This window comes from Piliocolobus tephrosceles, chromosome 13 (genome assembly GCF_002776525.5).
Source record: "Piliocolobus tephrosceles isolate RC106 chromosome 13, ASM277652v3, whole genome shotgun sequence".
Taxonomy (NCBI): domain Eukaryota; kingdom Metazoa; phylum Chordata; class Mammalia; order Primates; family Cercopithecidae; genus Piliocolobus; species Piliocolobus tephrosceles.
In genome coordinates, this window is record NC_045446.1 from 8032655 (window position 1) to 8057354 (window position 24700).

The following is a 24700-nucleotide window of genomic DNA, read 5'->3' on the forward strand; positions in this document are numbered from 1 at the left end:
TTTTAGTAGAGACGGGGTTTCACCGTGTTAGCCAGGATGGTCTCGATTTCCTGACCTCATGATCCGCCCGCCTCGGCCTCCCAAAGTGCTGGGATTACAGGCATGAGCCACCGCGCCTAGCCAAAAAAAAATACTTTTAATGCTAGGGTAGTAATAGAAATTTCACCAGGTCTTTCTTATTTGATCAATTACATTTACTTCATACCTATAATTTAAGAAGTGCTTTCTCCCACACTTCTATAGATCCGATTTTATATATATTTCACCCACATCTAAGAATGGATAGTAAGTAAAAGTATTCCCATAAGGATGAAAAAACTAAGGCATGGGCCGGGCACAGTGGTTCACGCCTGTATTCCAGCACTTTGGGAGACTGAGGAGGGAGGATCACTTGAGCCCGGGAGTTCAAGACCAGCCTGCGCAACACAGCAAGACCCCATCTCTACAAAACATTTTAAAATCAGCCTGGCATGGTGGCAAGCGCCTATGGTCCCAGCTACTTGGGAGGCTGAGGTGAGAAGAATGCTTGAGCCCAGGAGGTCTAGGTTGCAATGAGCCATGATTGTGCCACTGCACTCCCACCTGAGTAACAAAGCAAGACTGTGTCTCAAAAAAACAAAACAAAGGCCAGGCGTGGTGGCTCACGCCTGTAATCCCAGCACTTTGGGAGAGCGAGGTGGGCAGATCACGAGATCAGGAGATGGAGACCATCCTGGCTAACACGGTAAAACCCCATCTCTACTAAAAAACACAAAAAATTAGCCATGCGTGGTGGCAGGCGCCTGTAGTCCCAGCTACTCGGGAGGCTGAGGCAGGAGAACGGAGTGAACCCGGGAGGCGGAGCTTGCAGTGAGCCGAGACTGCACCACTGCACTCCAGCATGGGCAACAGAGTGAGACTCCATCTCAAAAACAAACAAACAAAAATAAAAATAAATAAATAAATAGTAAACTAATGCTGAGTTTGGAAGAGTTTGTCCTAGAATATAGTAAGAAGACAGAGTAGTATATCTTGGCTTGTATAGTGCTTCTGTGGTTAAAGGGGCAACTGCCCCCAAGTGTTTTCATGAAAGTAACACTTCTGCTGCAGGCCAGTCATGCCAACTCAGCTATGGCCACCTTCTCTGGCTCCAACACTTTTGTCCATTAAGGCTTGACCTCAGCACCCACTTAAAAAAAATGTGGCCTAAGGAGAAATGTGACTGATAACTGCAGAACTCCCATCCTAAGTTCACACACACATAAGGGTATGCAAATGGGCTTTGGATGTGGTTTGCGAGTGATACAGCAGAGCACATTTCATCTCTTAATAATCACTTTTATGCCACTGAGGAAATTTTGAATGCTTGTAAAATTTAATAATTTATCTGCCTCTCCTACTTACAGCAACACAAAAAGAGAAAAGAATATCAGGAAAACCTCACCATACAAAGGCAGAAGGGAAGGGATCAACAATGAGGCTCTAAAACCCTTCCGTATTAACATCAAGCAGCATACCACCTGGTCCCCATAACTCTGCACCACAGTCCATGACATACTGGACCATAGTAGAGGAAGTACTACTTAGCATGGAGGGAAAACAAAGATAATTTCTAACGCTTGAATTTCATAAAAGATAAAGCAACTATAGCAGAGCTACCTTTTTGTAACAGAATCTTAAAAGTAAACTGTATTTCACAGTGATTACCTCTGGGAAGTGAGAACAGGGATGGACTGGGGGCTTTTTCCTTTGTGCTTTCCATCTTTCCATACTGCTCAAATTTCTAATCATGGACATATATTAATCATTTTGTCTTTAAAAAAAAAAAAAAATGCTGGTAAAAGGCCAGACACAGTGGCTCACACCTGTAATTTCAGCACTTTGGGAAACCCGAGGTAGGAGGAGAGCTTGAAGCAAAGAGTTCAAGACCAGCCTGGACAACAAAGCGAGACCCTGTTTAAAAAAAAAAATAGCCAGGTGTGGTGGCATGTGCCTATAGTCCCAGCTACTTGGGAGGCTGAGGCTGGAGGACTGCTGAGCCCAGGAGTTGCAGGCTGCAGTGAGCTATGATTGGGCCACTGCACTGTAGCCTGGATGACAGGGCAAGACTCCATCTAAAGAAAAAAAAACAAAAAATGCTGGTGAAAAATGCGATCAACAGAACAATTTCGTTCTTTTAAAACCAGCTATGGGTAAGCTATTCATCTATATAAAAAAAATTTTTTTTTTTTTTTTGAGACGGAGTCTCGCTCTGTCGCCCGGGCTGGAGTGCAATGGCCGGATCTCAGCTCATTGCAAGCTCCGCCTCCCGGGTTCACACCATTCTCCTGCCTCAGCCTCCCGAGTAGCTGGGACTACAGGCGCCCGCCACCTCGCCCGGCTAGTTTTTTATATTCTTTAGTAGAGACGGGGTTTCACTGTATTAGCCAGGATGGTCTCGATCTCCTGACCTTGTGATTCGCCTGTCTCGGCCTCCCAAAGTGCTGGGATTACAGGCTTGAGCCACCGCGCCCGGCCTTATAAAGTTTTTCAAAAGTACTATGTATTCTGGGGGAATTTAACAGATGTTAAATAAAAGCAGATACCTACCTGAGGAACAACTACAATGCTCTTTATTTAAATATCTAATACAGGAAATGGTATTTTTTTCAAAAGCAAATTATATTTTGACAGGCATCAAGAAAAGCAGCAGGACCTTCCTAACACTGTACTATTCGAGCCCCTCTTCTCTGCCCTAAGAGACCAAATCCCACGACATTCTTATGCACACCTAACCTTAGATCCACAATCATGTTTACATTTCTAAAGGGCATGTGTCTCAAATATTTGTGTCCCATTTGAGTTACAAGAGACAAGAATGTTAATCCCTCCATAGAGTGCTGCATGTTGCCGATACATTCCAAACAACATGAAGGAAGACACCCAGGAGACCTCAAATTAACCAGATGACTCTAATAAGTGGAAAGACCAATGGCAGGCCATTTTCTCCCCACAGGGTGTTATTTCAGCTTGCAAAATGCTCAAAGAGCACATGTGTTCCACAAGGAGTTAGGAGGTACAAGGGTGATGGGTGAAAAACAAGGTCGAAGCAGGACAGTGGACAAGCTCAAGGACTGGTCAGTAAACGTGACGTAACTGCAGGCTCCCAGAATGCGAAAATAAGTCCGCCTAAGCCTCTCACAGCAAGTTAGCATAATAATTATACATTTGACTCTTCCGGTTCTAGGCGCTTCGGGAGCCGCGGCTAAAGGTGCAGACATGGCCAAGTCCAAGAACCACACCACACACAACCAGTCCCGAAAATGGCACAGAAATGGTATCAAGAAACCCCGATCACAAAGATACGAATCTCTTAAGGGGGTGGACCCCAAGTTCCTGAGGAACATGCGCTTTGCCAAGAAGCACAACAAGAAGGGCCTAAAGAAGATGCAGGCCAACAATGCCAAGGCCATGAGTGCACGTGCCGAGGCTGTCAAAGCCCTCGTAAAGCCCAAGGAGGTTAAGCCCAAGATCCCAAAAGGTGTTAGCCGCAAGCTTGATCGACTTGCCTACATTGCCCACCCCAAGCTTGGGAAGCGTGCTCGTGCTCGCATTGCCAAGGGGCTCCGGCTGTGCCGGCCAAAGGCCAAGGCCAAGGATCAAACCAAGGCTCAGGCTGCAGCTCCAGCTTCAATTCCAGCTCAGGCTCCCAAAGGTGCCCAGGCCACTACAAAGGCTACAGAGTAGGTATCTCTGTGTGCCAACGTGAGGACAGAAGGACTGGTGCGACCCCCCACCCCCGCCTCCGGGCTGCCATCTGCATGGGGCTGGGGTCCTCCTGTGCTGTTTGTACAAATAAACCTGAGGCAGGAAAAAAAATAATAATAATAATTATACATTTGATCAGGATGCCTGGCTGTTTCTTGGGCTAATAATTTATTACGTGGACTGTGCAGTGACCAAGAGACCTAGGGGCAGACTAAACATCAACAGCAGTCAGTGATTTCATTCACGCCCCTCTGCTGCAGCTCCTTGCCAGCTGACTCGCGCCTTTTCAACCTAACAAGATGGAGAAGGCAGCTGCCCAAATGTCACCAAACACAGGCATGGAAGTGAAGGAGGAACAGGAAGGCTGGACCCACATAGGAAGGGACACGGTGTTTCTATGTGTGAAACAGGTGGGTTAGGATACTTCAGCGATGGATGGGCCTGTATAGAAAGAGGGAGGCCTGCTTAGGATCAAGAGAGGAATACCATCACAAACTCAACTCTCACTTGAGCTTGGTGTTGTGCTATGGATCTGGCCACAGCAAACTAAACTAATGTGGCTCCTGATTTCCCTAGAGGAAGGGCAGAGGGGAAAAAAAAGTATAAATCTGTTAAGTGACGTGGAAACAGAGTGGAAGGAGCCTGTGGAAACAATCTACTTTTGCCCAGTTAAGTCCCAGATCTACACTCTGCAAGTGGCAACCCCACCCCTCCATATGAATACAACCTAAAGAAATGTCTGCACAAGAGCACTAGGAGTCCTGGGGGGAAATGTATGCATTACTGAGGGCGTTAAACAGGAAACAATCTACATATTCATCAAGAGAATGATGGTATATTCATTCATACAACGGAATACTACCCATCATGAAAATATTTAACTATGGCTACCATACCACATGGATGATTCTCACAACCCTAATGCTGATTTAAAAAAAAAAGAAAAAACCAATCAAGTCATAGAACACATACAGGATGACGTCATTTATACAAACTTCAAAAACATTCAGAACTATAAAATATATAGAGATGCATTATGTAGTAAAACTAATTTTTTTTTTCTAAAAAGGGAAATGATAAACACGATTCAAAATAGTGTTTCCCTGTGTAGAAGGAAGAGGGGAGATGGTCAGGAAGGGACATCCTGAGAGCTTCAACAGAGGTGATAATGCTCTGTTCCTTAAGCTGAGCGAAACAGAAAGATGTACTCTCATCATTCCTATCTGGGATATATATATAAAATAATATTATCCAGAAAAAAGGTGGGGAAAGGAAGACAGTTGAGGGTGAAGCCCAGCAATGCTCCCTAACTCTGACTTACACATCCGTCTGCCTAACCAACAGTGAGGAGAGAGCCCAAGACTTCAAGGCAACAGAATCAACTCAGCTGCAAGGTGAAAAAAAGAACACCTCCAACACCTCCAGGCACTTCTCTGGGCTGAGTGAAACCAGCTCCACACACTGTCTTATTCAAGTGGCAAACTGTAAGACATACCACAGTGTCCCCAGAGTTGGAGACAGGCTGCCTTGCCAATACAGAAACAGAAAATATCCCCAAACTCAGGCCGATTTTGCCAATGGAAGGAAAGTCCCCAGATGGTTCCAACAGACAGAGAAGAATGGATTGAATTTAGGAACAAGGCAGTAATTTCATAGAGCCCTGCAGAGCTGGGAGATTCTGGGATCAGTTTTAGTGGGGGAAGGGAGGTAAAAATACACTTGAGGACACATTAAATAGGACCCCAAAACTAAGAGCACAGTGCTTGGGACAGAACGTGTGTAATATGAAGTTCAAATGAACATGTGTGCCGCGAGAAGTCCCTTGGTTGATTATATGAGCTTTACCTGCAAGAGCTGACAATCGAGTTTGGCACATGCTGAGTCTATTGGGAAATAATAATATCAAGAGATCTATACCACATCCATGTTTGTACAGCCCCCGGCGCCGGCGAGGCAGGAGAGTGGCTTACTCGGGGAAACTGACTGCCAGGAAGGCCGGATTCGGTCAGCCCAACCGGAGAAAGCCCGGGGCCGAGGCCAGAAAGTCCCTCCGGGAGGACAGAAGGGTGGTCCCGGCCCCAGGCAGAAGGTGGGGCTGCCAGGAGAGGGCGGGTCCCCGCGGCAGGAGTCCCCGGAGGCCTGGCTGGAGCCAGGCCCGGCCGCGGGACAGTCGGTGGGATGGAGGGCGGGGACCCCTTGGGCGCTGGGGCGGGGAGGGCTGGGCCCCAGGCGGCCACCCCGCTCCTCTGGCGCCCCGCCGCACCCGCCCGCGCTCACCTAGGCACGCAGCTGGACGAGCTCCGGTCCACCTCCCAGGTGGCGTACAGGTTCATCTGCACCGGGGCGGGGGTGCGGCCTGGCCCCGGGCCGCCGGGAGGCGCGGAGCCCGAGGCCACCGCCACGGCCATGGAGGTGGAGGTGGACGAGGACGAGGAGGAGGCAGCCGCCGCCGAGGTGGACGAGGACGACGAGGTGGCCTGGGCCAGCTTGGGGGGCGTCGGCTGCTGTGGCGGCTGCTGCTGCTGCGGCGGCGGCGGCTGCTGAGGGGACTGGGCGACCCCGGAGCCCCGCTGGCCGCTGCCGCCCCCGGCGCCTCCGGGACCACCGCCCGCCCCTCCGCGTTCCGCCATGGCCCGGCTAGACGGAGGTTAGGGAGGCCGAGGCGACGCCGAGCTAGCTCCCAGGCTTCCTCCGCGGCGGCGGCGGCGGCGGCGGGGGCTCGGCAACCTCCTCAGCTCGCCTGCCCGAGCGCGAGCCGCCAGCGAGCTGCACGCACGCGCGAGGCCTCTGAGCGCGCGGGCCTCGCGCTCGACCGCCGCTGCCTGTTGCGGCTCGCGCGGCCGACACGGGTGGGCGTGTCCGGGAGGGGGCGGGGAGCCTGGCCAGCGCGGCCCCACCCAGCGCCGAGGGGCCGGGCCGGGCGCGCTCGCGCCCTGCGTGCGGCGGCGCGCACCCCTCGCTCCGACGGAGTTGAATTGGTGGTCTGTGGCCAGCGCGCGCCCGCGGGCCCTGCCCTCAAATCCGCGGCTCGTCTGCCCCCGCTCCTCGCCTCCCCGCCCCCGGCCCGCCGCGGCCCCGCCAGCGGAAACCCGGCTTTTCCGGGACTCAGTCCCGGCAGGGAGGGGGCTGCCGCGGGAGCGCGCCTCGGCCCCTCGAGTCTTCGGAGCCAGTGCCGAACCCGCCGCCAGCGGTAGGGGTCTCCCCGGGGAAGCCCGCTCTCCGCCTACCGACCTAGCCCTGCCCTGCGGCCCCGGCAAACGGAGAGGTCGGCGGACACCCGGAGCCCGCTGCCACCGCGAGTGCCTGTGATCCGGGAAGTTCCCGCCCCGAGGGCAAGCGGGGGCTCAGGGACCTGGAGTCCAGAAGATTCTTCGCACGAGTGAATTCTCAAGCTACCCCGGGGCCCATCTGGAGCCAATCTTCCTCTTCTTTCCCTACAGCTCCCCTACCCCCCAAATCCTTTAGAGTGCCAGTGCTTTGTTGCTTACCAAATTTCTAAAATTCCATTCCTCCTAAGGCCTAGCTCAGCTGCCACGTCCTATCGGGATCACCCCTCTCCACCCCGAAACCATCTTGAACCCTCCAGCAAGTGAGTGCCTCCACTGGTGCACTTAAACACCAACAGTAGTACAACAGCAGCACATGACTCCCCTCCCCACAGGCTGGCAAATGCCCATGGGAGCCAGTGATCCAGCCTGCTCTAGCCTGTCAGAAAGGCTGCTCAGGACCAGGGGATAAGAACCTGGAGAAAGCAAGTCCCCTCATCCCACACACAAACCCCAAATCCCAGCGACTAGTGTTGCTTGAACCCAAGGGCTCGCATGGACTCAGGATAATTTAGCTTTTGAGCTAAGTTCTCACACAGGTAAGGACTTGGACTTCTGGTCACAAGGTCAATTGGGAAGGCCTGCCCTGGCCTACTTCCCAAGCCCACTGTTACTTCCTCCGCCACGCTAGGGCGCTAAGCTGGCTATTTTTACTCCCCAAGGACAAAGTAGTAAGGTCAAACCAGACCTAGAGGTACTTCCCCCAAGCCTTCCTACAAAGCAGGGCAGTGGTGAAACACAGATTTCAGCCCGGGGTTGGCGTCACCACCAGTCAACTGCGCCGTCTGATCCCAGTTCATGTTCGTGGTTACCGGGGCAGCCCAGTGATTGTAGAAAGAGGCTATTTTAGTCCTTTTGCAAGAAGGGGCTAAAAGGAGATGAGGGAGGATCAGGAGTGTTACATATTCATCTCTTTCCTTGGGAAACAGCTTTATTTACAAAACAGGTCTAAAATAAGAACATGAAATGACAAGTCCTTGGGAACTGCGGGAGAGATGGCTCTTGTGTGAAGCCCAGGCATCCAGACGGAGGGCCAAAAAAAGGGCCAGCATGAGGGGACCTAAAACTTGAACTCTTTGTATTTCTTGCTGCCCCCACGGCTATCCTGGGGCTGAGCTTTCCGTTTCTTTTGCTGTATAGGGAGAAAGAGACACAGGTTATAACAGGTTGAACCACCCCCAGACCCCCAAAACAGGGGGGGGGGACAGCCTGACATAGACATAGAAGTCTGTGGGAAAGGTGCTGAATCTGGATTCTCTTCGAGCTCCCTCTCAGACTTGGCTGAGTTCCTCCCCCTCATCGTCCTTAAAGAGGGCAGCCCACTGGAGGATTTCTAAGACTTCCAAATCTAAGCGCACAGGGCAGCAAGCAGAGGCCACCCTCACTCTCACCACTAGAGGGCACCACACCACTGAAAACGGCAGGCCAGGGTCCCTGGCTCTCACCCAGCCCAGCGCCCCTGGAAGTGCCTACCTTCTGTTTGGCAGCATGCTCAGCCACCATGTCACTGAAGTCCTCCTTCTCTACTTGAGCCTGCTGCTCCCGCACATGCTCCTCATACTTCTGGGTCATGGCCATAGGATCAAGCTCCAACTCCTCAGGCGCCAGCGCCACTTCCACACCTTGCAGCTCAGGAGCCGGGCCCTTCCGGCTCATAACCTGGAAAGGAGATCAGGGCCTTGTCACCTCCAAAGAGAGTCAGAGAAGCCCTGGCTTCTGCCGCCCTTCTCAGCCTCCAAAAGCAGTGTGTCCTCCAAGTACTCACCGTGGACATGTCATAAATGTGGGTTGATCCCATCATGGCTCCCCCAACAGTGGCTGTTCTCTTCTCTGGCAACACGGTGAACAGCTGAGGTGTCTCACTTCTGTGAAGGACAATGGGATCAGGCCCAAAAAGGAAGGGACAAAAGGGTCTCCAGAAGCGGAAACAAAAGATACAGGTGGCACCTCCACTCAGCGCCTTGCAGAGCTTCTGAGCTCCCCAAGGATGCAGCCTCTGCAGTTCATGGAGGCCCATGACAGAAAAGAATTGGGCAGGGGGAAGGGGAGGGTGGCACAGTACTGACTCTAGGGAACACAGATGGAGCTAAGGGGTCCCCTAAACCAAGTTAGGGGATCACAGACCAGGACTCCCACATGCACAGAAGGGTCAAAAGGTCAGAGAGGCTCAAAGTTTCCAAGAGAACTTTGGTACAGAGAAGCTAGCAAGAGAGAGCAGGCGACAACAGTTCCCACCCGAAGAATGTCATGACTTCAGTTCTCATGTACATAATTCACACTTCCAGGCCTTCCGACTCAAGAGCCATCCACAGCCAGTTTCACCACTAATTTCAAGGATTACACTAGGAATAAGAGCACATCTACCACTATTACCCCAGACTATGTCCATCATCTCCACCTCTCCCACTGGAAGAGGTGACAATCTATTCTCCACACAGGAGCCAGAGAAAATGGCTTAAAATGGATGGCAGGTCCTGTCAGACCTTTGCTCAAAACCCTCTGAGGCTTCTGATCATTATCTGAATAAAATCCAAACTCCTTACCATGACCTAAAGGGTTCATAGCCTGATCCCTTACCCAAGCCCTCCTCACTATACTCTGTCCACAGTACCCTTCTTTATTTTCCTTCCTTGAATATGCAAAGCTTGAGACTTCTGCTTCCTGACAAGGAGCAACAGGAACCAGATACACCCTCCTGCCTGAAACAACCAAAAAATGGGCAAAATACATGAAACAGTGGTTTTCAAGACTAAACTAGACATGGGGCAACAAAGCACAGTGATTCCTGCGAGATAGAAAACAAATGCAATAAGCCCTTCAACTGCCCCAGCATACTGCACCAAGAGTTTGCAGGCCACAGAACAGAGAGAAGACGCATGGAGAGCCCTGAGGACTCCATGAGTTGGGAGGATGAAGCTGAAAGTCCAGGGATATCAAGGCAGCTAGAGTTCACAGGATAGAGTACTGGAGAAAAGAGCTGAGAGAGAACTCAAGAGACCTAGAGAAGGTCCTCGAGCATGCAGGGGGAGTACTAAACAGCACATGCCTACCAAGGACAGGGAAAGAAGCACCCGAAAGGATTCGTAACAGCACCTGCTGCTCACTCAGAACTGGGAATAGTGTAACTCCCACTAGCCAGACGGAAAAACCTCCTGATTCACAGGGCGGTGGGTAGAGTACACAGGCACTTGTGCCTCACAGTGGGGAGGACTGCTTCAGTCCTGCCTCAAGAACCCCAAAAACAAGACCTGAAAGAATCAAACTAGCTCCATATAACTATATTCCTGAATGAGCTGAAGAAAATCCACAGGAATACAAAAATATCATGGACCCAACAAGGTAAATTTCACAAAGCCTAGCATTCAATAAAAAATTACCAGGCACTGAACAGGTCTGGTGGCTCACACCTGTAATCCCAGCACTTTGGGAAGCTGAGGCAGGAGGATTGCTTGAGCTCAGAAGTTCAAGACCAGCCTGGGCAACACAATGAGAACTCTCTCAAAAGAAAAAAGGAAAAGAAAAAAAATTACCAGGCATGCAAAAGAGTAGGAAAATACAATCCATATGAGGAGAATGAATCCACTAATGGCAATCAACCCAGAAATGGCACAGATGTTAGAGTTAGCAGACAATACATTAAAATGTTGTTGTAGCCAGGTGTGGTGGCTCATGCCTGTAATCCCAGCACTTTGGGAGGCTGAGACAGGCGGATCACCTGAGGAGTTCAAGAACAGCCTGGTCAACATGGTGAAACCCTGTCTCTACTAAAAATACAAAAAAAATTAGCTGGGTGTGGTGGCGCACACCTGTAGTCCCAGCTACTTGGGAGGCTGCGGCACAAGAATCACTTGAACCTGGGCAGCAGGGGTTGCAGTAAGCTGAGATTATGCCACTGCACTCCAGCCTAGGCAACAGGGCAAGACTCCATCATAAAATAAAATAACATAAAATAAAAATAAAATATTGTTATAACTGCATTCCACATGTTCAAAAAGTTAAGAGAGAAAGAATAGATTTAAAAGACCTGAAATCAAACTTCTAGAAAGGAGAATTATATTGTATGGGATTACTGTTAGATCAGAAATTACAGAAGAAAATAATAGTAAACTTGAACACATAGCAATAGAAATTTTCTAAAGTGAAATACAAAGAGAGAAGAATTTCTTTATAAATGAAGAGCATCAGTGAGGAGTGGGACAACTTAATAGAGGAATAAGCTGAGAGGAAAGAGAAGGGAACAGAGAAAATATTTGGAGAAATCATGACCAAAATTTTCCCCAAATTAATAAAAACTAAAAACCCAGATCTAAGATGCTTAAAAAACCCCAAGCAAAGAAACACTCAGAAACTACACCTAGGCACATTGTAGTCAAATTGTCAGAACTAGCGATAAAATCTTAAAAACAGCCAAATAAAAATGACACATTATGTACACAGGAACAAAGGTAAGAATGACAGCAGCTTTCTCACCAGAAACAATGCAAGAAAGAAGACAGACACTGGAGCAGCATCTTAAAAGTACTGAAAGAAGGCTGATGTGGTGGCTCACGCCTATAATCCCAACACTCTGGGAGGCCAAGGCAGGTGGATCACTTGAAGCCAGGAGCTCGAGACCAGCCTGGGCAACATGGCAAAACCCCGTCCCTACAAAAATATAAAAATTAGCTGGATGTGGTGGCATGCACACGTAATCCCAGCTACTCAGGAGGCTGAAGCAGAATCGCTTGAACCCAGGAGGTGGAAGTTGCAGTGAGCCAAGATCACACCACTGCACTCCAGCCTGGGTGACACAGCGAGACTCCATTTCAAAAAAGAAAAAAAAAAGTATTGAAAGAAAAAAAATTGTCAACCTAGAATCCTATACCTGGCAAAGATCTTTCAAAAATGAAGGCCAAATATAGAATTTTTAAGACGACCCAAGCTGAACGAATTCAAAACCAGCAGACCCACAATACAAGAAATGTTTGTTTTGTAGAAATGGGGTCTCACTATGTTGCCCAGGCTGGTCTCAAAATTCCTGGACTCTAGCAATCCACCGCCTCAGCCTTCTCCCAAAGTGCTGAGATGACAGGCGTAAGCCACCATGCCCCCTAACTTAAGAAACATTAAAGGAAGCCCTTCAGGCAGAGGAAAAATGGTATCAGATAGAAACGTGGATCTACACAAAGAAATGAAAGAAACAGAAATGGTAACTACGTGGCTTCATGCGTGATTCTTATTTAAACCTCCCTAAAAGATAACTGACCATTTAAACAAAAATAATAACTACACAGTACAGGATTTATAACATGTAAATACATGATAACACAGTGCAAAGTTGGGCGGAGACAGCGAAGTACACTATGGCGGCTCTTAATGCCATCTGGAAGCAGTGTGACATCAAGAGAAGCTAGATCCTAATACAGACGTGATCTACGATAAACCCCAGAGCACCCACTAAAATAACAAAGCAAAAACTTAACAGCTAATTAACCAACACTGGAGATAAAATGGAATCATAAAAATTGTTCAAGTAATCCAAAAGAAGGTATAAAAACAGGAAAAAGGGAACAAAGAGCAGAATGGATAGAGGGTCATTTCATGATAAAGGGGTCAATTCATGAAGACCTAACAACACTACACATTCAAGTACCTAAAAATGGAGCTTCAAAATACTAGCCCATCCCTGTCTCAGGGGCTTTGCGCTTGCTTGCACTTACTGTTACTTCTGATCCAGATGATCCTGTGGCTGGCGCTTTTTCATTCGGGTCTCAGTTCAAGGCCTCCCCAATAAGGCCTTCCCAAAGGCCTCCCTGCCACCCCATCCCATTACCCAGTTTCCTCTGCTTGAGCATCCTTATCTACATCTGAAAGTATCTTGCTCTCTAATTACCAGTTTACCTCAACTGCTGACTCCTCCCTGCCTGGAGTAGTGCCTGGCAGAGTTGGTTCAATAATTGTTTAAAAAGGGATGGGGGAGAAAGGAACAACAGTCAGCCAGTCAGCCAACGGGAAGTGAAGCCCTGTCTGGCACCCTCACCCATCCATCGCCTCCTCTATCTTCTTCTTCCTCAGCTCAATGAGTTCAGGGGTCTCCATTCCAGCAGGCACTGATGAGAAGCCTCCAGGAGTGATGAGGCCACTGTGAAGAGAGGAACAAGCTCTGAAGTAAAGAGAAGGCCCCCAAAGATAAGCCATTTCCGAGAGGCATTCTCTGCTTCCCCCACCTGTCTGCAGGGGTAATAAAGCCTGTCTCATCTGGTTTGTCTTCATCACTTTCTTCCTCTTCCTCTTCTTCTGAGGATTCTTCATCAGATGGTTCCAGCTCCCCCCAAGGGGTCCGATCAATCTCTTCTTCCTCAGTCTTGGTCTGAAAGAAATCACTTAATCAATCAACAAATGTTTTCTAAGTACCTATTATGTACCAGGCTGTTTTAAGCTGAAGGGGTGTTAAGAGTCAACACACAGACAATAATCCCTACCTACCTAGAGCTCAAATTCTAGTGAGGGCCTTGCATTAACATCTCAGGAAAATGTTTGCCCTCTTCCAGGCTCTGCTGTGTCAGAACACACAACTCCCTGATAATGAAGCTATAAACCAACAATCTCTAACCTTCATGACGTTAAGTAAAACCCAGATCGCCAGTACATAGCCCATACCTGAAATTCAGCAGCATTGGTTCCAAACACGTCCCCATAGAGCGGTTTCCCAGTCTCATCCACTGGAGGTTTGCCCCAGCCACCAGCATGGTACCCAAAGGAACAGCTCTGCAAGACAGTGAGCACAATCAGTTCACTCCTTAGCTGCAAAAGAAATTCTGAAGCCCTAGAGGAAAGGCACACTCAAAAGTACAGAGCTGACACTTGGGAACTCCGGAAATTACGACTGCAGAATAAAATTAAATGTTATGAAGCATTAGAAACCAAAATTAATAAACAACTAAAATCTGGAGGCAACAGGATAAGGAGACAGGAGGCAGAAAGTATGCTAATAACCTCTTCTGTCATGGCAGAGTCTCTGCTGTCTGAAACCAAAACATGTACGTTGAAAACGTGACTTCAATTTCTTACTGAGTTTTCCTAACTTTGAAAGGCTAGCTTGTTCAGAATCTATTTATCTTAAGGGGCAGAAGTTTAAACAATACTAAAGTTGAACAATACTACTTTTTTTACTTTAATGACTCTTACCTGTCAAATTTTTTAATGCTTATTTTAAAATAAGAATAAATTTGAAGACATTCTTGAGATAAAATTATTTCTGATAGATTGAAGTGAAGCTAAAAAAAAAAAATTATTTCTTTACTTTTTAAAGTAGGGGTGCGGTTTCACTATGTTGCCCAGGCTAGTCTTAAACTCCTGGCCGCAAGGGATCCTCCCACCTCAGCCTCCCAAAGTGCTGGGATTACAGGTGTTGAGACACCACATCTGGCTGAGATAAAATTATTTCTCTCTGGCCATTCTTATATTCAGAGACATATCTGGAAACACATTCACCAAATAGTGAATTTGGCTATTTCTGAGTGGTCAAATTGTGACTTGCTTTCATCTTTGTACTTGTCAACTCTGACTGAATATTTTACGATGAGCATGTCAGTTTTTTAAAAAACAAAAACCATTACTTGTTTTTTCCACACATAACCATGGTATATGACAAATATTATGTGTCGATAAAAATTTTTTTAAATAAAGAGACACATGGTAGAGTTAGAGAAGGAAAACAAAAAAATCACCTTCCAGTTCAAAAGCAGAAACGGCCAAGAATGAATGAAAGGACAATGCTCACCTCAGGGATGGGCGAGTTCAGCCCAGGGATTTTCAGGTTGGGATACGATGGGGGTGGTCCGTATCGCTGCATGGCAATCAGCCACGGGGGAGGGACCTTGTGGGCATTCTGCAGGAAAAAGAGAACAGGATACTATCTGCCAAACCCTATCCCTGTCACTGCCTTCCGCTCCAATCCCCACCCTCTTCGCTGCTTCCCCAGAAAGCTAATTGACACTCACTGGTCCTACTGGCATCCCCAAGGAAATCCTTAGCTCATCAGACAGATCTCCTGGCTTCTTCTCCTTCAGTCGTGTCTCGAACTCCTTCCCCTAAGGGAAAAACAAAGCATGCTACATTGCAGACCCAGACACTCAGTGGGAGCACAATGGCAAGAGGACGTGAAAACAAAGGCGAGAAGACCTAACCCACATCAGATATAAAATCCCAGTGAGGGCTACCTGGCTCCCACTCTGATTCTCATCACTTCTTTCCCTGGCCAAAGTCGGGGAAGGAATAAAAACCAGGCCAGACTCCCAGTGCTGTCAATAACCCACTATGAGAACACAGCCAACGTTAGGACCTGCCTTCTCATCAGTAAAACGAGGGCACTCGACAGGATGATCTGCAAAATTCTTCCACCTCATAAATTCCATGACATCAAGGGGACTACGATTTCAAGGATCAGAAAAAAATACCAACTTCTCTACCACCCCCAATATTAAAAGTTTTCTAAAAGCAACTGTCCCTTGGCCCCTCCATCCCTAAACCACCCACCACCATTATCACTTCTAAGACAGGATATGAAGAGTCTATCAGGGAAAGAAGCCACCAGATCTGCATCTCTCCTCCAAACAGGACCTCATTTTAAATTCCATCTCATCCAAGGATAGTCAATGCGCAATTCTAAGGCTGAGGAACTATTGTAGTTGCTTCAGAAGCCCTCCTGGGCCAGGTGCAGTGGTTCATGCCTGTAAACCCAGCACTTTGGGAGGCTGAGGCGGGTGAATCACTTGAGCTCAGGAGTTTGAGACTAGCCTGGGCAACATAGCAAAACCCTGTCTCTACCAAAAATACAAAAAATTAGCTGGGTGTGGTGTATCTATGGTCCCAGCTACTCGGGGGGCTGAGATGGGAGGACTGCTCGAGCCCAGGAGGCAGAGGCTACAGTGAAGCAAGATCATACCACTGCACTCCAGCCTGGGTAACAGGGTGGACCTCATCTTTTAAAAAAAAAAAAAAAAAAAAAGGCCGGGCGCAGTGGCTCACGCCTGTAATCCCAGCACTTTGGGAGGCCGAGACGGGCAGATCACGAGGTCAGGCGATCGAGACCACCCTGGCTAACATGGTGAAACCCCGTCTCTACTAAAAATACAAAAATTAGCCAGGCGCGGTGGTGGGCGCCTGTAGTCCCAGCTACTTGGGAGGCTGAGGCAAGAGAATGGCGTGAACCCGGGAGGCAGAGCTTGCAGTGAGTGGAGATCGCGCCACTGCACTCCAACCTAGGTGACAGAGCAAGACTCCATCTCAAAAAAAAAAAAAAAGCCCTAGACAGTCTCAACCCCAAGGCCCAGCCTGACCTCTCCCAGCCCCCTTCCAAACCTCATAGTACAGGTCCCCATGGATGGTCAGCTTTGGCTTGGTCTGCCACTTGAAGAAGGCATCATGCAGTTTCTGGTAGTCGATGTCAATTTTGCCCATCTTAGGCCGAACTTTCTCTCGCATTTTTGACTTCATGGTCTTCTGTTCTTCCTGTAGAGAATGGCAGAAGACAAGCCTTAACAAGTACTCACCAAATTCATGTAGAGAATCCAGCTCCCAACTCCAAAAGAGATCAAGGGAAGCCTCAATTATCTCACCCCGAAAGTCACCAAAATCCTTCCTGCTCAAACTCTTCAAAATTACATACTCCATACTGAACAAAACAGACTACACAATATCAGCCTCAGCTGTGTATATCAATAACTAGTTTTTAAACCATCTCATCAAGAGATGAATCTCATCATTTCTCTGGAAGGCAGAGACTTCCCCGTGTTCTTTTGTACCTCCTGAGTTCAGAGCATTTAACTAAAAGCTTTAAAATTAAGAAGTTACACAACCACCATGAATCCCTAGCCACAAAGTGCATCTGAGAAAGGAGTCACCAGGTGAGCTGGCAAAGTGAAGGCAGAGGGGAGGAAGAGCAGAGGAGGAAAACAAAAGGATAATTAGACAAGTAACAAGTAGGTGGTAGGTGGGTTTCAACCCATATTCCCATTTTGAAGCACACTGCTGTGAAGGATGGGGACACCCGAGGGCAGGTCTGAGCCCTGCCAGGCCCTCACCTTCTCCTGCAGGGCCTCTCGCATCTCCTGGATGCCTGTGCGTTTGATGAAGTCTGGCAGCTCGAAGGGGGGCTTCTCAATACCCCGTTTGCCCTGCAGGTACTTGCGCTTAAAACACCAGTGGCGTGGCACAGGCACGGAGTTCCTAGTGGCCTTGAGGTGAACCAAGAGCTTAGGGTCCTGTGCTGTCACATCGTGCATCTCCACAACATCGGGCCGAGCCACCAGCTGGAAAACACATAGCAATGCATGTTCTCGAGAGCCCCGACTTCTCAGTTCTGAAGCTCTTCTTCCTCAAAGAACCTAAACCCAAATCACTCCCACCTCCTTCAAAGAACTCCTTTTCACCTCCCTGGCTCCCCAGGTGGTCTCCCAGCTGGGATCCAGGGCCTGCAGGATACTCTCAGGGCTTACCTGCTTGAGTTCAGCCACAGTGAAGCGGTTCATTCGGCGCAACTTCTTCTTGGACAGCTTGGGGGCTTCTGGCTTCTTTTCCTAGAACAGAACAATCATCTCTTTTGAGCACGACTCAGATGTGAATGAAACTGCCCAACCCACCCCAAATTTAAGCCACCAAAGCTCTGCAAGTGTTCACCATGGTCCCTCTGTAGATGCATCTCAGTCACCTGTGCCCAGAGTCCCTGCTTCCCACCAGGAGGGTTGGGCCTGACCTGCTCGTCATCACTGCTGTCATCATCACTGTCCTTGTGCTCCTCTTCAAATCCCTTCTTCTTGGGGGCTGCAGAGTTCTCCAATTTGTCAAGTTTCTCTGGCTCCTTCTCCTTCTCCTTCTTCACATCATCAGTGAGCTGAGGAGGCAGACAAGGTGAAACCCCCGCCCTCTGAGCCCCTTCCCAGTTCCTAAAGCCAGCACTAAAAACATGCCTGTTCACTGCTGCCTCGCACCCACCTCTGAGCCCCTTCCCTGTTTGGCACTGCCCCTTCCGAGTGTGCTCTCCTTGTACCTTAAAAGCCTCGAAGATCCTCTTGAAGAAGATAAAGTTGGGCTCGTAAATTTCAGGTTCTTCAGTCACATACTCAATCTCAACATCAGCTGCTGGGGAGTCAGAGCCACGGGATCGGGTTGAGTCTTTCTCCCGATCCCCAGAGCTCTCAGAGGACACCCCTCGCACCCGCTGGGGCTTTTTCTTCTTCTTTCGGTTCCTGCGCTTACGGTTTTTCTGTCAAGAGGAGGAAAACCAGCTGGGTCAGGGAATCCAAGCACTGTGCCAGCACCCCAAACCCTAAACCCCTCCCCCGGTCTCCCCCACAGTTCAGCGGTCAGGCTTTTCGGAGGCCATCTCATGAAGTGGCTGCGAAGGGGCCTTGGAGGCAGACTCCAAGGTTCTGCCACTCACAAGCTGTGTGCCTTTGGGTAAATTACTGTGCGTCTCAGAACCTCAGCTTTTTCAGCTGTAAAATGTAGGCATTCATAGTACTTGAAACTCAAAAGCAATTAAATGTAAAATAGCCGTAAGATGCTAAGGGCGGAAATTGGCACAAAACAGAAGCTATTACTTACTGAACACTTATAAACTGTGTTATTTCCGTACCCAAGTCCCATCTCCTGCCTTTCCTTCCAGACTCAGCTCCAACCCCTACCTCCTTTTTAGATACGGACACCGTGTCCTCCTCAGTCTCTGACGCTGACTGGCCCAGGGACGAGCGAGCATCTGTTTCCATTTCCTCTTCCTCTATAAGGAAGAAGGTGGTAATGAGTCTTCACGGTGCCACTGCACCCTGCACTCATTCACAGTAACCTGCCTTTACCAAGAGGCAAGGGAAAGGGACAGAGGGACGAGGACTCAGCTCAGCCTCTCCAGGTTCTGTGGCTACAGCCTCAGATGCCTGGCACTCACCCTGCTGAGAGTTCATCTCTTCCTGGCGGCTCTCCTTCAGCTGCAGGATCTTCTCCAAAGCCTGTGGGATCTTGGGGCCCACAGAAGGGTCATCCATCTGCCAGAGACAACCAGTCAGAGAAGGCGAATCACAGTGCCCTTTTACCACCAGCTTCTACCTCTTGGACTAGAAAGGTTGCTGCCCAGCTGATGTAAGCAGCAGAGAGTGAGCAACACCAACTGGGCTCAGTGAGGTTCAGTGTTCCTCAGAGGGACCCCAAGACTCTGCCTCAGTAATGTCTCCCCAATCCCTCTGCTGTACCCTTAGTTTAAATAAGTACGGCTCCCCACTCCCCCCAGGAATTTAAGCCCCCCATCTTCTCACAGAACCCTTCTCTAAAAATCCAAAAATAGTCCCCTCCTAAACTACCACTCTCTTATACCTAGGAGGAAATCGTTAGTCTCACCTCTCTGTTCTCATCTCCAGGGGGCGGTGGGGGACCACGAGGCCGGGGAACAGGGGCTCCCATGGGCAAAACTGTAGGAGTAGGGCCCACTGGGCCCACTGGAGCGGCTACTGAGAGATGGGAAAAAGAAATCCAATGTCAGAAGAGACAAAACACTCACATACAAAATTCCCTCTCTTGCTAAAAGGGCGATGGTGAACCCGCGGGGAGGAGGGCATGTGGCGGGGCTTTCGGGGTGCTGATCATGGTCCAGGTGCTGATTGTACGGGTGTGTTCAGTGTGTAAAAAACCATTAAACCGTATGTTTATTATATATGCTCTTTTTAAATGTGATAGATACTTTAAAAGTCTTTTTAAAAATGTCTACATCACCTTTCTTGCTCTTCCCCTCCATCCCAGGGTCTCACCTCGAGGACCCAGAGGAGTGCGCACACCAATCTGGCCCATGTCTTGTGGGGGCCGAGGGACTGGGGTGCCCATCTTGGCAATCTCCTGCTGTCGTTCCTGCTCCAATAACACAGCTGCCTACGGGAGGGAAGTGGGAGTAGACACTGCCTGAAAACTCATTTGGCAGGCAGCCCCTGGCAAATGCATTCTTTCAGCCGGGTAATGGGCCCAAGGAGAACAATCACAAACCCCTTGGGTGCTGACATCCCCTCCACCCCCACACTTCCAGGCTACTAATCCAAACAGAGGAGCTCTCTCATCACAACGGAAAATCCCTAGAAGTAACACCAACGAAAACCCCAGGAAACTTCTGGTTCCTAGCAGAGAATTTCATATTGAGCCAAACAGTGCCTTCTACTTTTCAGAGAGTTTTCTTCCCCAAAAGATACATTAGAAACTTTTGAGCTCTTTTCTTATATCTACCCCTCAAAATCCAGCACAATCTGGGCAAAGACAGTACTTTATCCACAGGTCGAGACTTGTGTTGTTGTTTTTTTTTTTTGAGATAGGGTCTGGCTCTGTTGCCTAGGCTGGAGTACAGTGGCATGATCTCAGTTCACTGCAACCTCTGCCTTCCCAGCTCAGGCCATCCTCCCACCTCAGCCTTCCAAGTAGCTAGGACTACAGGCATGCGCCACCACACCTGGCTAATTTTTGTATTTCTGATAGAGACAGGGTTTCATCATGTTGGCCAGGCTGGTCTCAAACTCCTGAGCTCAAGCAATCTGCCCACCTCAACCTCCCAAAGTGCTAGGATTACAGGTGTGAGCCACCATGCCCAGCTCATACTTGTTGCTTTTAACGCTCAGTTTTTAATACTCCTGAGTAATCCACTGTGTAATGACTAATGCAACGCACCTCTGGGGCCAAACATCTTATATAACATTCCCAGACTTACAGTCCTATTTTGTCTAAATCCAATACAAATAACTCAATTACCCAGAGTCCTATCTAGAATGATGTCATGTAAGGTGAGCAGAGGTCAGCATGCTCTTTTTGAAGGTAAATACTTCAAAAAGTATTTAGTTTTTACTACTAGGTCAGAAGGTAAATACTTTAGGCTTTGTGGATTACCATATGGACTCTGGTACATATTTTTGTTTGGGTTTTCTTATAATCCTTAAAAAATTTAAAAGTTGTTTTTAGCTCACAGGCCATACACATACAGGCCACAGGTCATAGTTTGTCAATTCCTGAACTTCAAGAAAAATTGAATGCTTTGGAAGATACTAGTACTGAGTTGGGAACAAAGTAGCCTCCAAGGAAAACTTGATTGGTGCACTCGAAGCACTATAAATGACAGCCAATGGATTGGACCATGAGGTCAAAGGTTAGGGGGAGGGGTATTACCCGCTTCTGCTGCTCCAAGAGCTCATGTTCCTTCAGCGAATGATCTCCCTGCTTAAAAAAGAAAACAAGCTCATACCAATACCTGACGGGCCTATCTGCCACAACTCTTGCTTCTTGAGATCCTCTTCCAGTCAAGGGCCCATGTTCCAATATTTATTCCCGACCTTCCCAGAAGCCTTAGTTCTAGGACCCAGCTTTCTCTTAAGGCTCCACTGCCTCTTCAGGGACCTAATGAGGCCCAGGCCAGGGCTTCCACCTGCCCTACCTGCTTGGCACGTTCCTCCTGCTGCATCAGCAATGCCGCCTGCTGCTGAGCCAACTTCAGCCGCTCCTCCTCTGACAGTGCCACTGGCTCACCCACACGGAGAGGAGGCGGGGGCCCCAAATTTGGTGGGTGGGCCATAGGAAAGCCAAGGCCAAGGCCCGGTGGAGGTGGTGGGGGAGGTGGAGGAGGCTGCAAAGGGGGGAGTCCCAAAGGTGGTGGCGGCATGGGAATTCCAGGGAGCTGTGGAGAAAATATGATCATAAAACTAGGAAACATTTATTTATCTACTCATCTGCACATATCTGGGGGATCTACTTTGAGTCAGGAGCTGGGATTCTAAGTCAAATGATACATAGTTCCTACTTCATAAGAGAGAATGCTCCATAGCCCTATAAAGATATGAGAATGTTAACTTCCGGCACCAACCACAGGAAGCTATCCACTCTCTCCAGAAAGATATCCTGAATACAGATTCTGCATACAATTCCAAGAGACTCAAAGACACCTCCGAGGCCATCTAGGGACTCCTCAAACTACACACAGAGATCAACAGATCCCAGGTCAGAGCCACTACTGGGATCAACAGATCCCAGATCAGAGGCAAATCCTGGATCAGAAGCAACATGGAAATTGAGAGGACTTAAACAAACAGGAACCACTGTACCAGGGCAATGCAAACCCCAATGACTGCTAAATGCAAGGAGTATGAAATCAAATCAGGGAGCCCTCAATGTCTCACAAAAGAACATGGGAACTGTTCCTGGGGCAGGCAAAGAAGACGGTGATTGCTTCTAGTTGGGTAGGGACAAGTCAGGCTTCCTTGTATTCAAGCTGAATTTTTTTTTTTTTTTTTTTTTTTTTTGAGACAGAGTCTGTCACCCAGGCTGGAACGCAATGGTGCAATCTCAGCTCACTGCAACCTCCGCTTTCCAGGTTCAAGCAATTCTCGTGCTTCAGCCTCCTAAGTAGCTGGGATTACAGGCACCTGCCACGATGCCTGGCTAATTTCTGCATTTTCAGGAAAGACGAGGTTTCACTATGGTGGCCAGGCTGGTCTCGAACTCATGACCTCAAGTGATCGCCCGCCTCGGCCTCCCAAAGTGCTGGGATTACAGGCGTGAGCCACCACGCCCTGCCTCTCTCTCTTTTTTTTTTTGAGACAGTCTTGCTCTATCGCCCAGGCTGGAGTGCAGTGGCCTGATCTCGGCTCACTGCAACCTCCGCCTCCTGGGTTCAAGAGATTCTCCTGCCTCAGCCTCCCAAGTAGCTGGGATTACAGACATGTGCCACCACGCCCAGCTACTTTTTGTATTTTTAGTAGAGACAGTTTCACCATGTTGGCCAGGCTGGTTTCAAACTCCCAACCACAGGCGATCCACCCGCCTTGGCCTCCCAAAGTGCTGAGATTACAGACATGAGCCACCATGCCCTGCCTCTTTTTTCCCCCTATTTTTTTATTTAATTTTATTTTATTGTAAGTTCTGGGGCACATGTGCAGGATGTGCAGGTTTGTTACATAGGTAAATGCGTGCCATAGTGGTTTGCTGCACCTATCAACCCACTGCCTAGGTATTAATTCTGGCATGCATTTGCTATTTTTCCTGACACTCTCCCAGCCCCTACCCCATCACTCCCCCACCTTTTTTTTTTTTTTTTTCCAGAGAAGGAAAGTCTCATTCTGTCACCCAGGATGGAGTACATGGAGTACAGTGGCGCAACCAGAGCTCATTGCAGCCTTGAACCTCAGGGCTCAAGCAATCCTTGAACCTCAGCTTAGAGAGTAGCTGGGACTTCATAGGCATGTGCCGCCGTGCCCAGCTAATTTTTAAAAATTTTTTGTAGTAACAAGAGTCTCACTGTGTTGCCCAGGCTAGTCTTGAACCCTGGCTTCAAGTGATCCTCCCATCTAAGCATCCCAAAATGGTGGGATCACAGGCATGTGCCACTGCACCTGGCCACAAGCTGAATCTTGAATGACAGGCAGAATTTGGAGAAGCAGACAGTGGAAAAGGAGGCAAGTATCAGCATCAAAGAGAGAACTGAAGAGCTCACAATTCTGTCATGGCAGTACCTCCCTGCCCAATCAGTCAGTTGCATCCCAAGTACACTGCAAGTGAGAGGAAGGGCTACCCTGAAGATATGGAATCTTTTTATTCCCCACTCAGGTCAGGCGAGTAATGTGCAAGGGTGTGACATCTCACACATGCACGCGAACACCGAATCATCATGCTCATGAGCTACAAAAGGATCAGCAGATGGAATCTTAAAAAATGGAAGAACCTCCCTACCTGTGCTGACATGGGAGGTGGAGCGGCTTTGTCCCCATCTTCCCCTCTCAAAACCGGCCGATTCAGCACGATGCCAGTCTGCAAAAGAGAAAGGACTCTAGGTCAGTCCAAAACTAGCTGTTTCACTAATCGACGTTCTCTCCCAATTCATTCAACAAAACGTTATCCAGTGCCTGTCTGCCAGCGCTCCGGCTGGGCACTGAGGAGGACCAAGATGGATACAAGAAATTACAATTAAGCTGGCAAAGGCAAGAACAAGCCAAAAAGAGCAAGCCTCCGCCTTGCTGTGCCGAGATAAAGAAAGAATGAAGACCGAGCCGTGATGGGGTATATAAGGTATCCTGGAGAAGCTCGGCCTATCCTGACGTCCCGCCGCCAACACCTACCTGGCGGGTGTAGGTCTGCAGCCGCTCCACCAGCTCCTCGCGATTACCTGCGAGGCAAAGTACACGATCAATGGAGCAGGCAAGCCCAGCCAGGTGAGACCCCAGCGGCCCGCCTCCGCCCCTCGCGCCCGGGTCTCCCGGGTAACCAGGCTCCGCTTCTCCGCAGGCCCGTAAAGTCCCCTCGACTTCCTGTTATTCCTCACCCTGGATCGGAGCTCCGATCTCTGCCAACTTGGCCTGAAGCTCCTGGGCAGCCCAGGCGCCATAGTGGCCTGGAGGTGGCGGCGGCGGCAGCTGCAATTCCGCTTTGGGAGGCTCGGGATGCTCGGCCGCCATCTTAGCCGCAGGAAGGCGCGCGACCAACCCGGAAACTCGGGCCGGCCTCTGGGCCCACTTTCCGGAACTTCCGGCGGCGACGTACGCCACGTCCTCTCTGGTTGGGAGGCGACGCGCACCGAGGCCCACCCGCTGAGGTGCGCTGGGCGACGGGATTCGCCGCAGACGCCCCTTTCTCCAGTGGCCCCTCGGCCGTCTGGTCGCTAG

At 49.2% G+C, this 24700-nt stretch overlaps 4 protein-coding genes and 1 pseudogene across 7 annotated transcripts in view; 2 read left to right on the forward strand and 3 right to left on the reverse strand.

The window, feature by feature from the left end:
- The window catches only part of PACS1 (phosphofurin acidic cluster sorting protein 1), a 174070-nt gene extending 167498 nt beyond the window's left edge, over positions 1–6572 (reverse strand). Inside the window, exon 1 of the mRNA XM_023186568.2 lies at positions 6004–6572. Coding sequence (XP_023042336.1) covers positions 6004–6356 — 353 coding nt within the window. The 5' untranslated portion in view covers positions 6357–6572. The remainder of the gene's footprint in view (positions 1–6003) is intronic.
- The window catches only part of LOC111533669 (pyruvate carboxylase, mitochondrial-like), a 1148173-nt gene that overhangs the window by 856673 nt on the left and 266800 nt on the right, over positions 1–24700 (forward strand). The gene's annotated exons all lie outside the window — the stretch shown is intronic.
- LOC113220245 (60S ribosomal protein L29) lies at positions 3189–3837 on the forward strand. Its single transcript, XM_026449039.2, has one exon. It carries the CDS (start codon positions 3238–3240, stop codon positions 3703–3705), a length of 468 nt encoding a protein of 155 aa, XP_026304824.1. The 5' UTR covers positions 3189–3237; the 3' UTR covers positions 3706–3837.
- Positions 7955–24634, reverse strand: SF3B2 (splicing factor 3b subunit 2). 4 transcript variants are annotated; one of them, XM_023186150.3, is made up of 22 exons: positions 24361–24634; positions 24158–24204; positions 23772–23849; positions 21484–21723; positions 21219–21269; positions 19829–19946; positions 19422–19528; positions 18976–19072; positions 18719–18810; positions 18082–18297; positions 17788–17925; positions 17531–17611; positions 17117–17344; positions 16395–16544; positions 15035–15124; positions 14815–14922; positions 13692–13799; positions 13259–13401; positions 13072–13173; positions 8818–8917; positions 8526–8711; positions 7955–8184 (listed from the first exon to the last, which is right to left on the reverse strand). In XM_023186150.3, the coding sequence occupies exons 1-22, from the start codon at positions 24491–24493 to the stop codon at positions 8113–8115; spliced, it is 2685 nt and encodes an 894-aa protein (XP_023041918.1). In that variant the 5' UTR covers positions 24494–24634; the 3' UTR covers positions 7955–8112. The 4 variants fall into 4 exon arrangements, with proteins under 4 accessions (XP_023041918.1, XP_023041917.1, XP_023041920.1 ...); XM_023186149.2 differs by having other exon boundaries at positions 19422–19531; XM_023186152.3 differs by lacking the exon at positions 21219–21269.
- LOC111522511 lies at positions 23648–23732 on the reverse strand (annotated as a pseudogene).

Bases quoted from the DNA above. Each gene is read 5' to 3' on its own strand.
- LOC113220245 (XM_026449039.2), top strand. From the start codon at position 3,238: ATGGCCAAGTCCAAGAACCACACCACACACAACCAGTCCCGAAAATGG.
- SF3B2 (XM_023186149.2), bottom strand. From the start codon at position 24,493: ATGGCGGCCGAGCATCCCGAGCCTCCCAAAGCGGAATTGCAGCTGCCG. The intron at 13,800-14,814 runs GTGAGCATTGTC...ACTGTCTTGCAG, and splicing joins TGAACTCGCCCATCCCTGAG to AGCTGTTCCTTTGGGTACCA. The intron at 8,918-13,071 runs GTGAGGGTGCCA...TGTCCTTCACAG, and splicing joins ATAGAGGAGGCGATGGATGG to AAGTGAGACACCTCAGCTGT.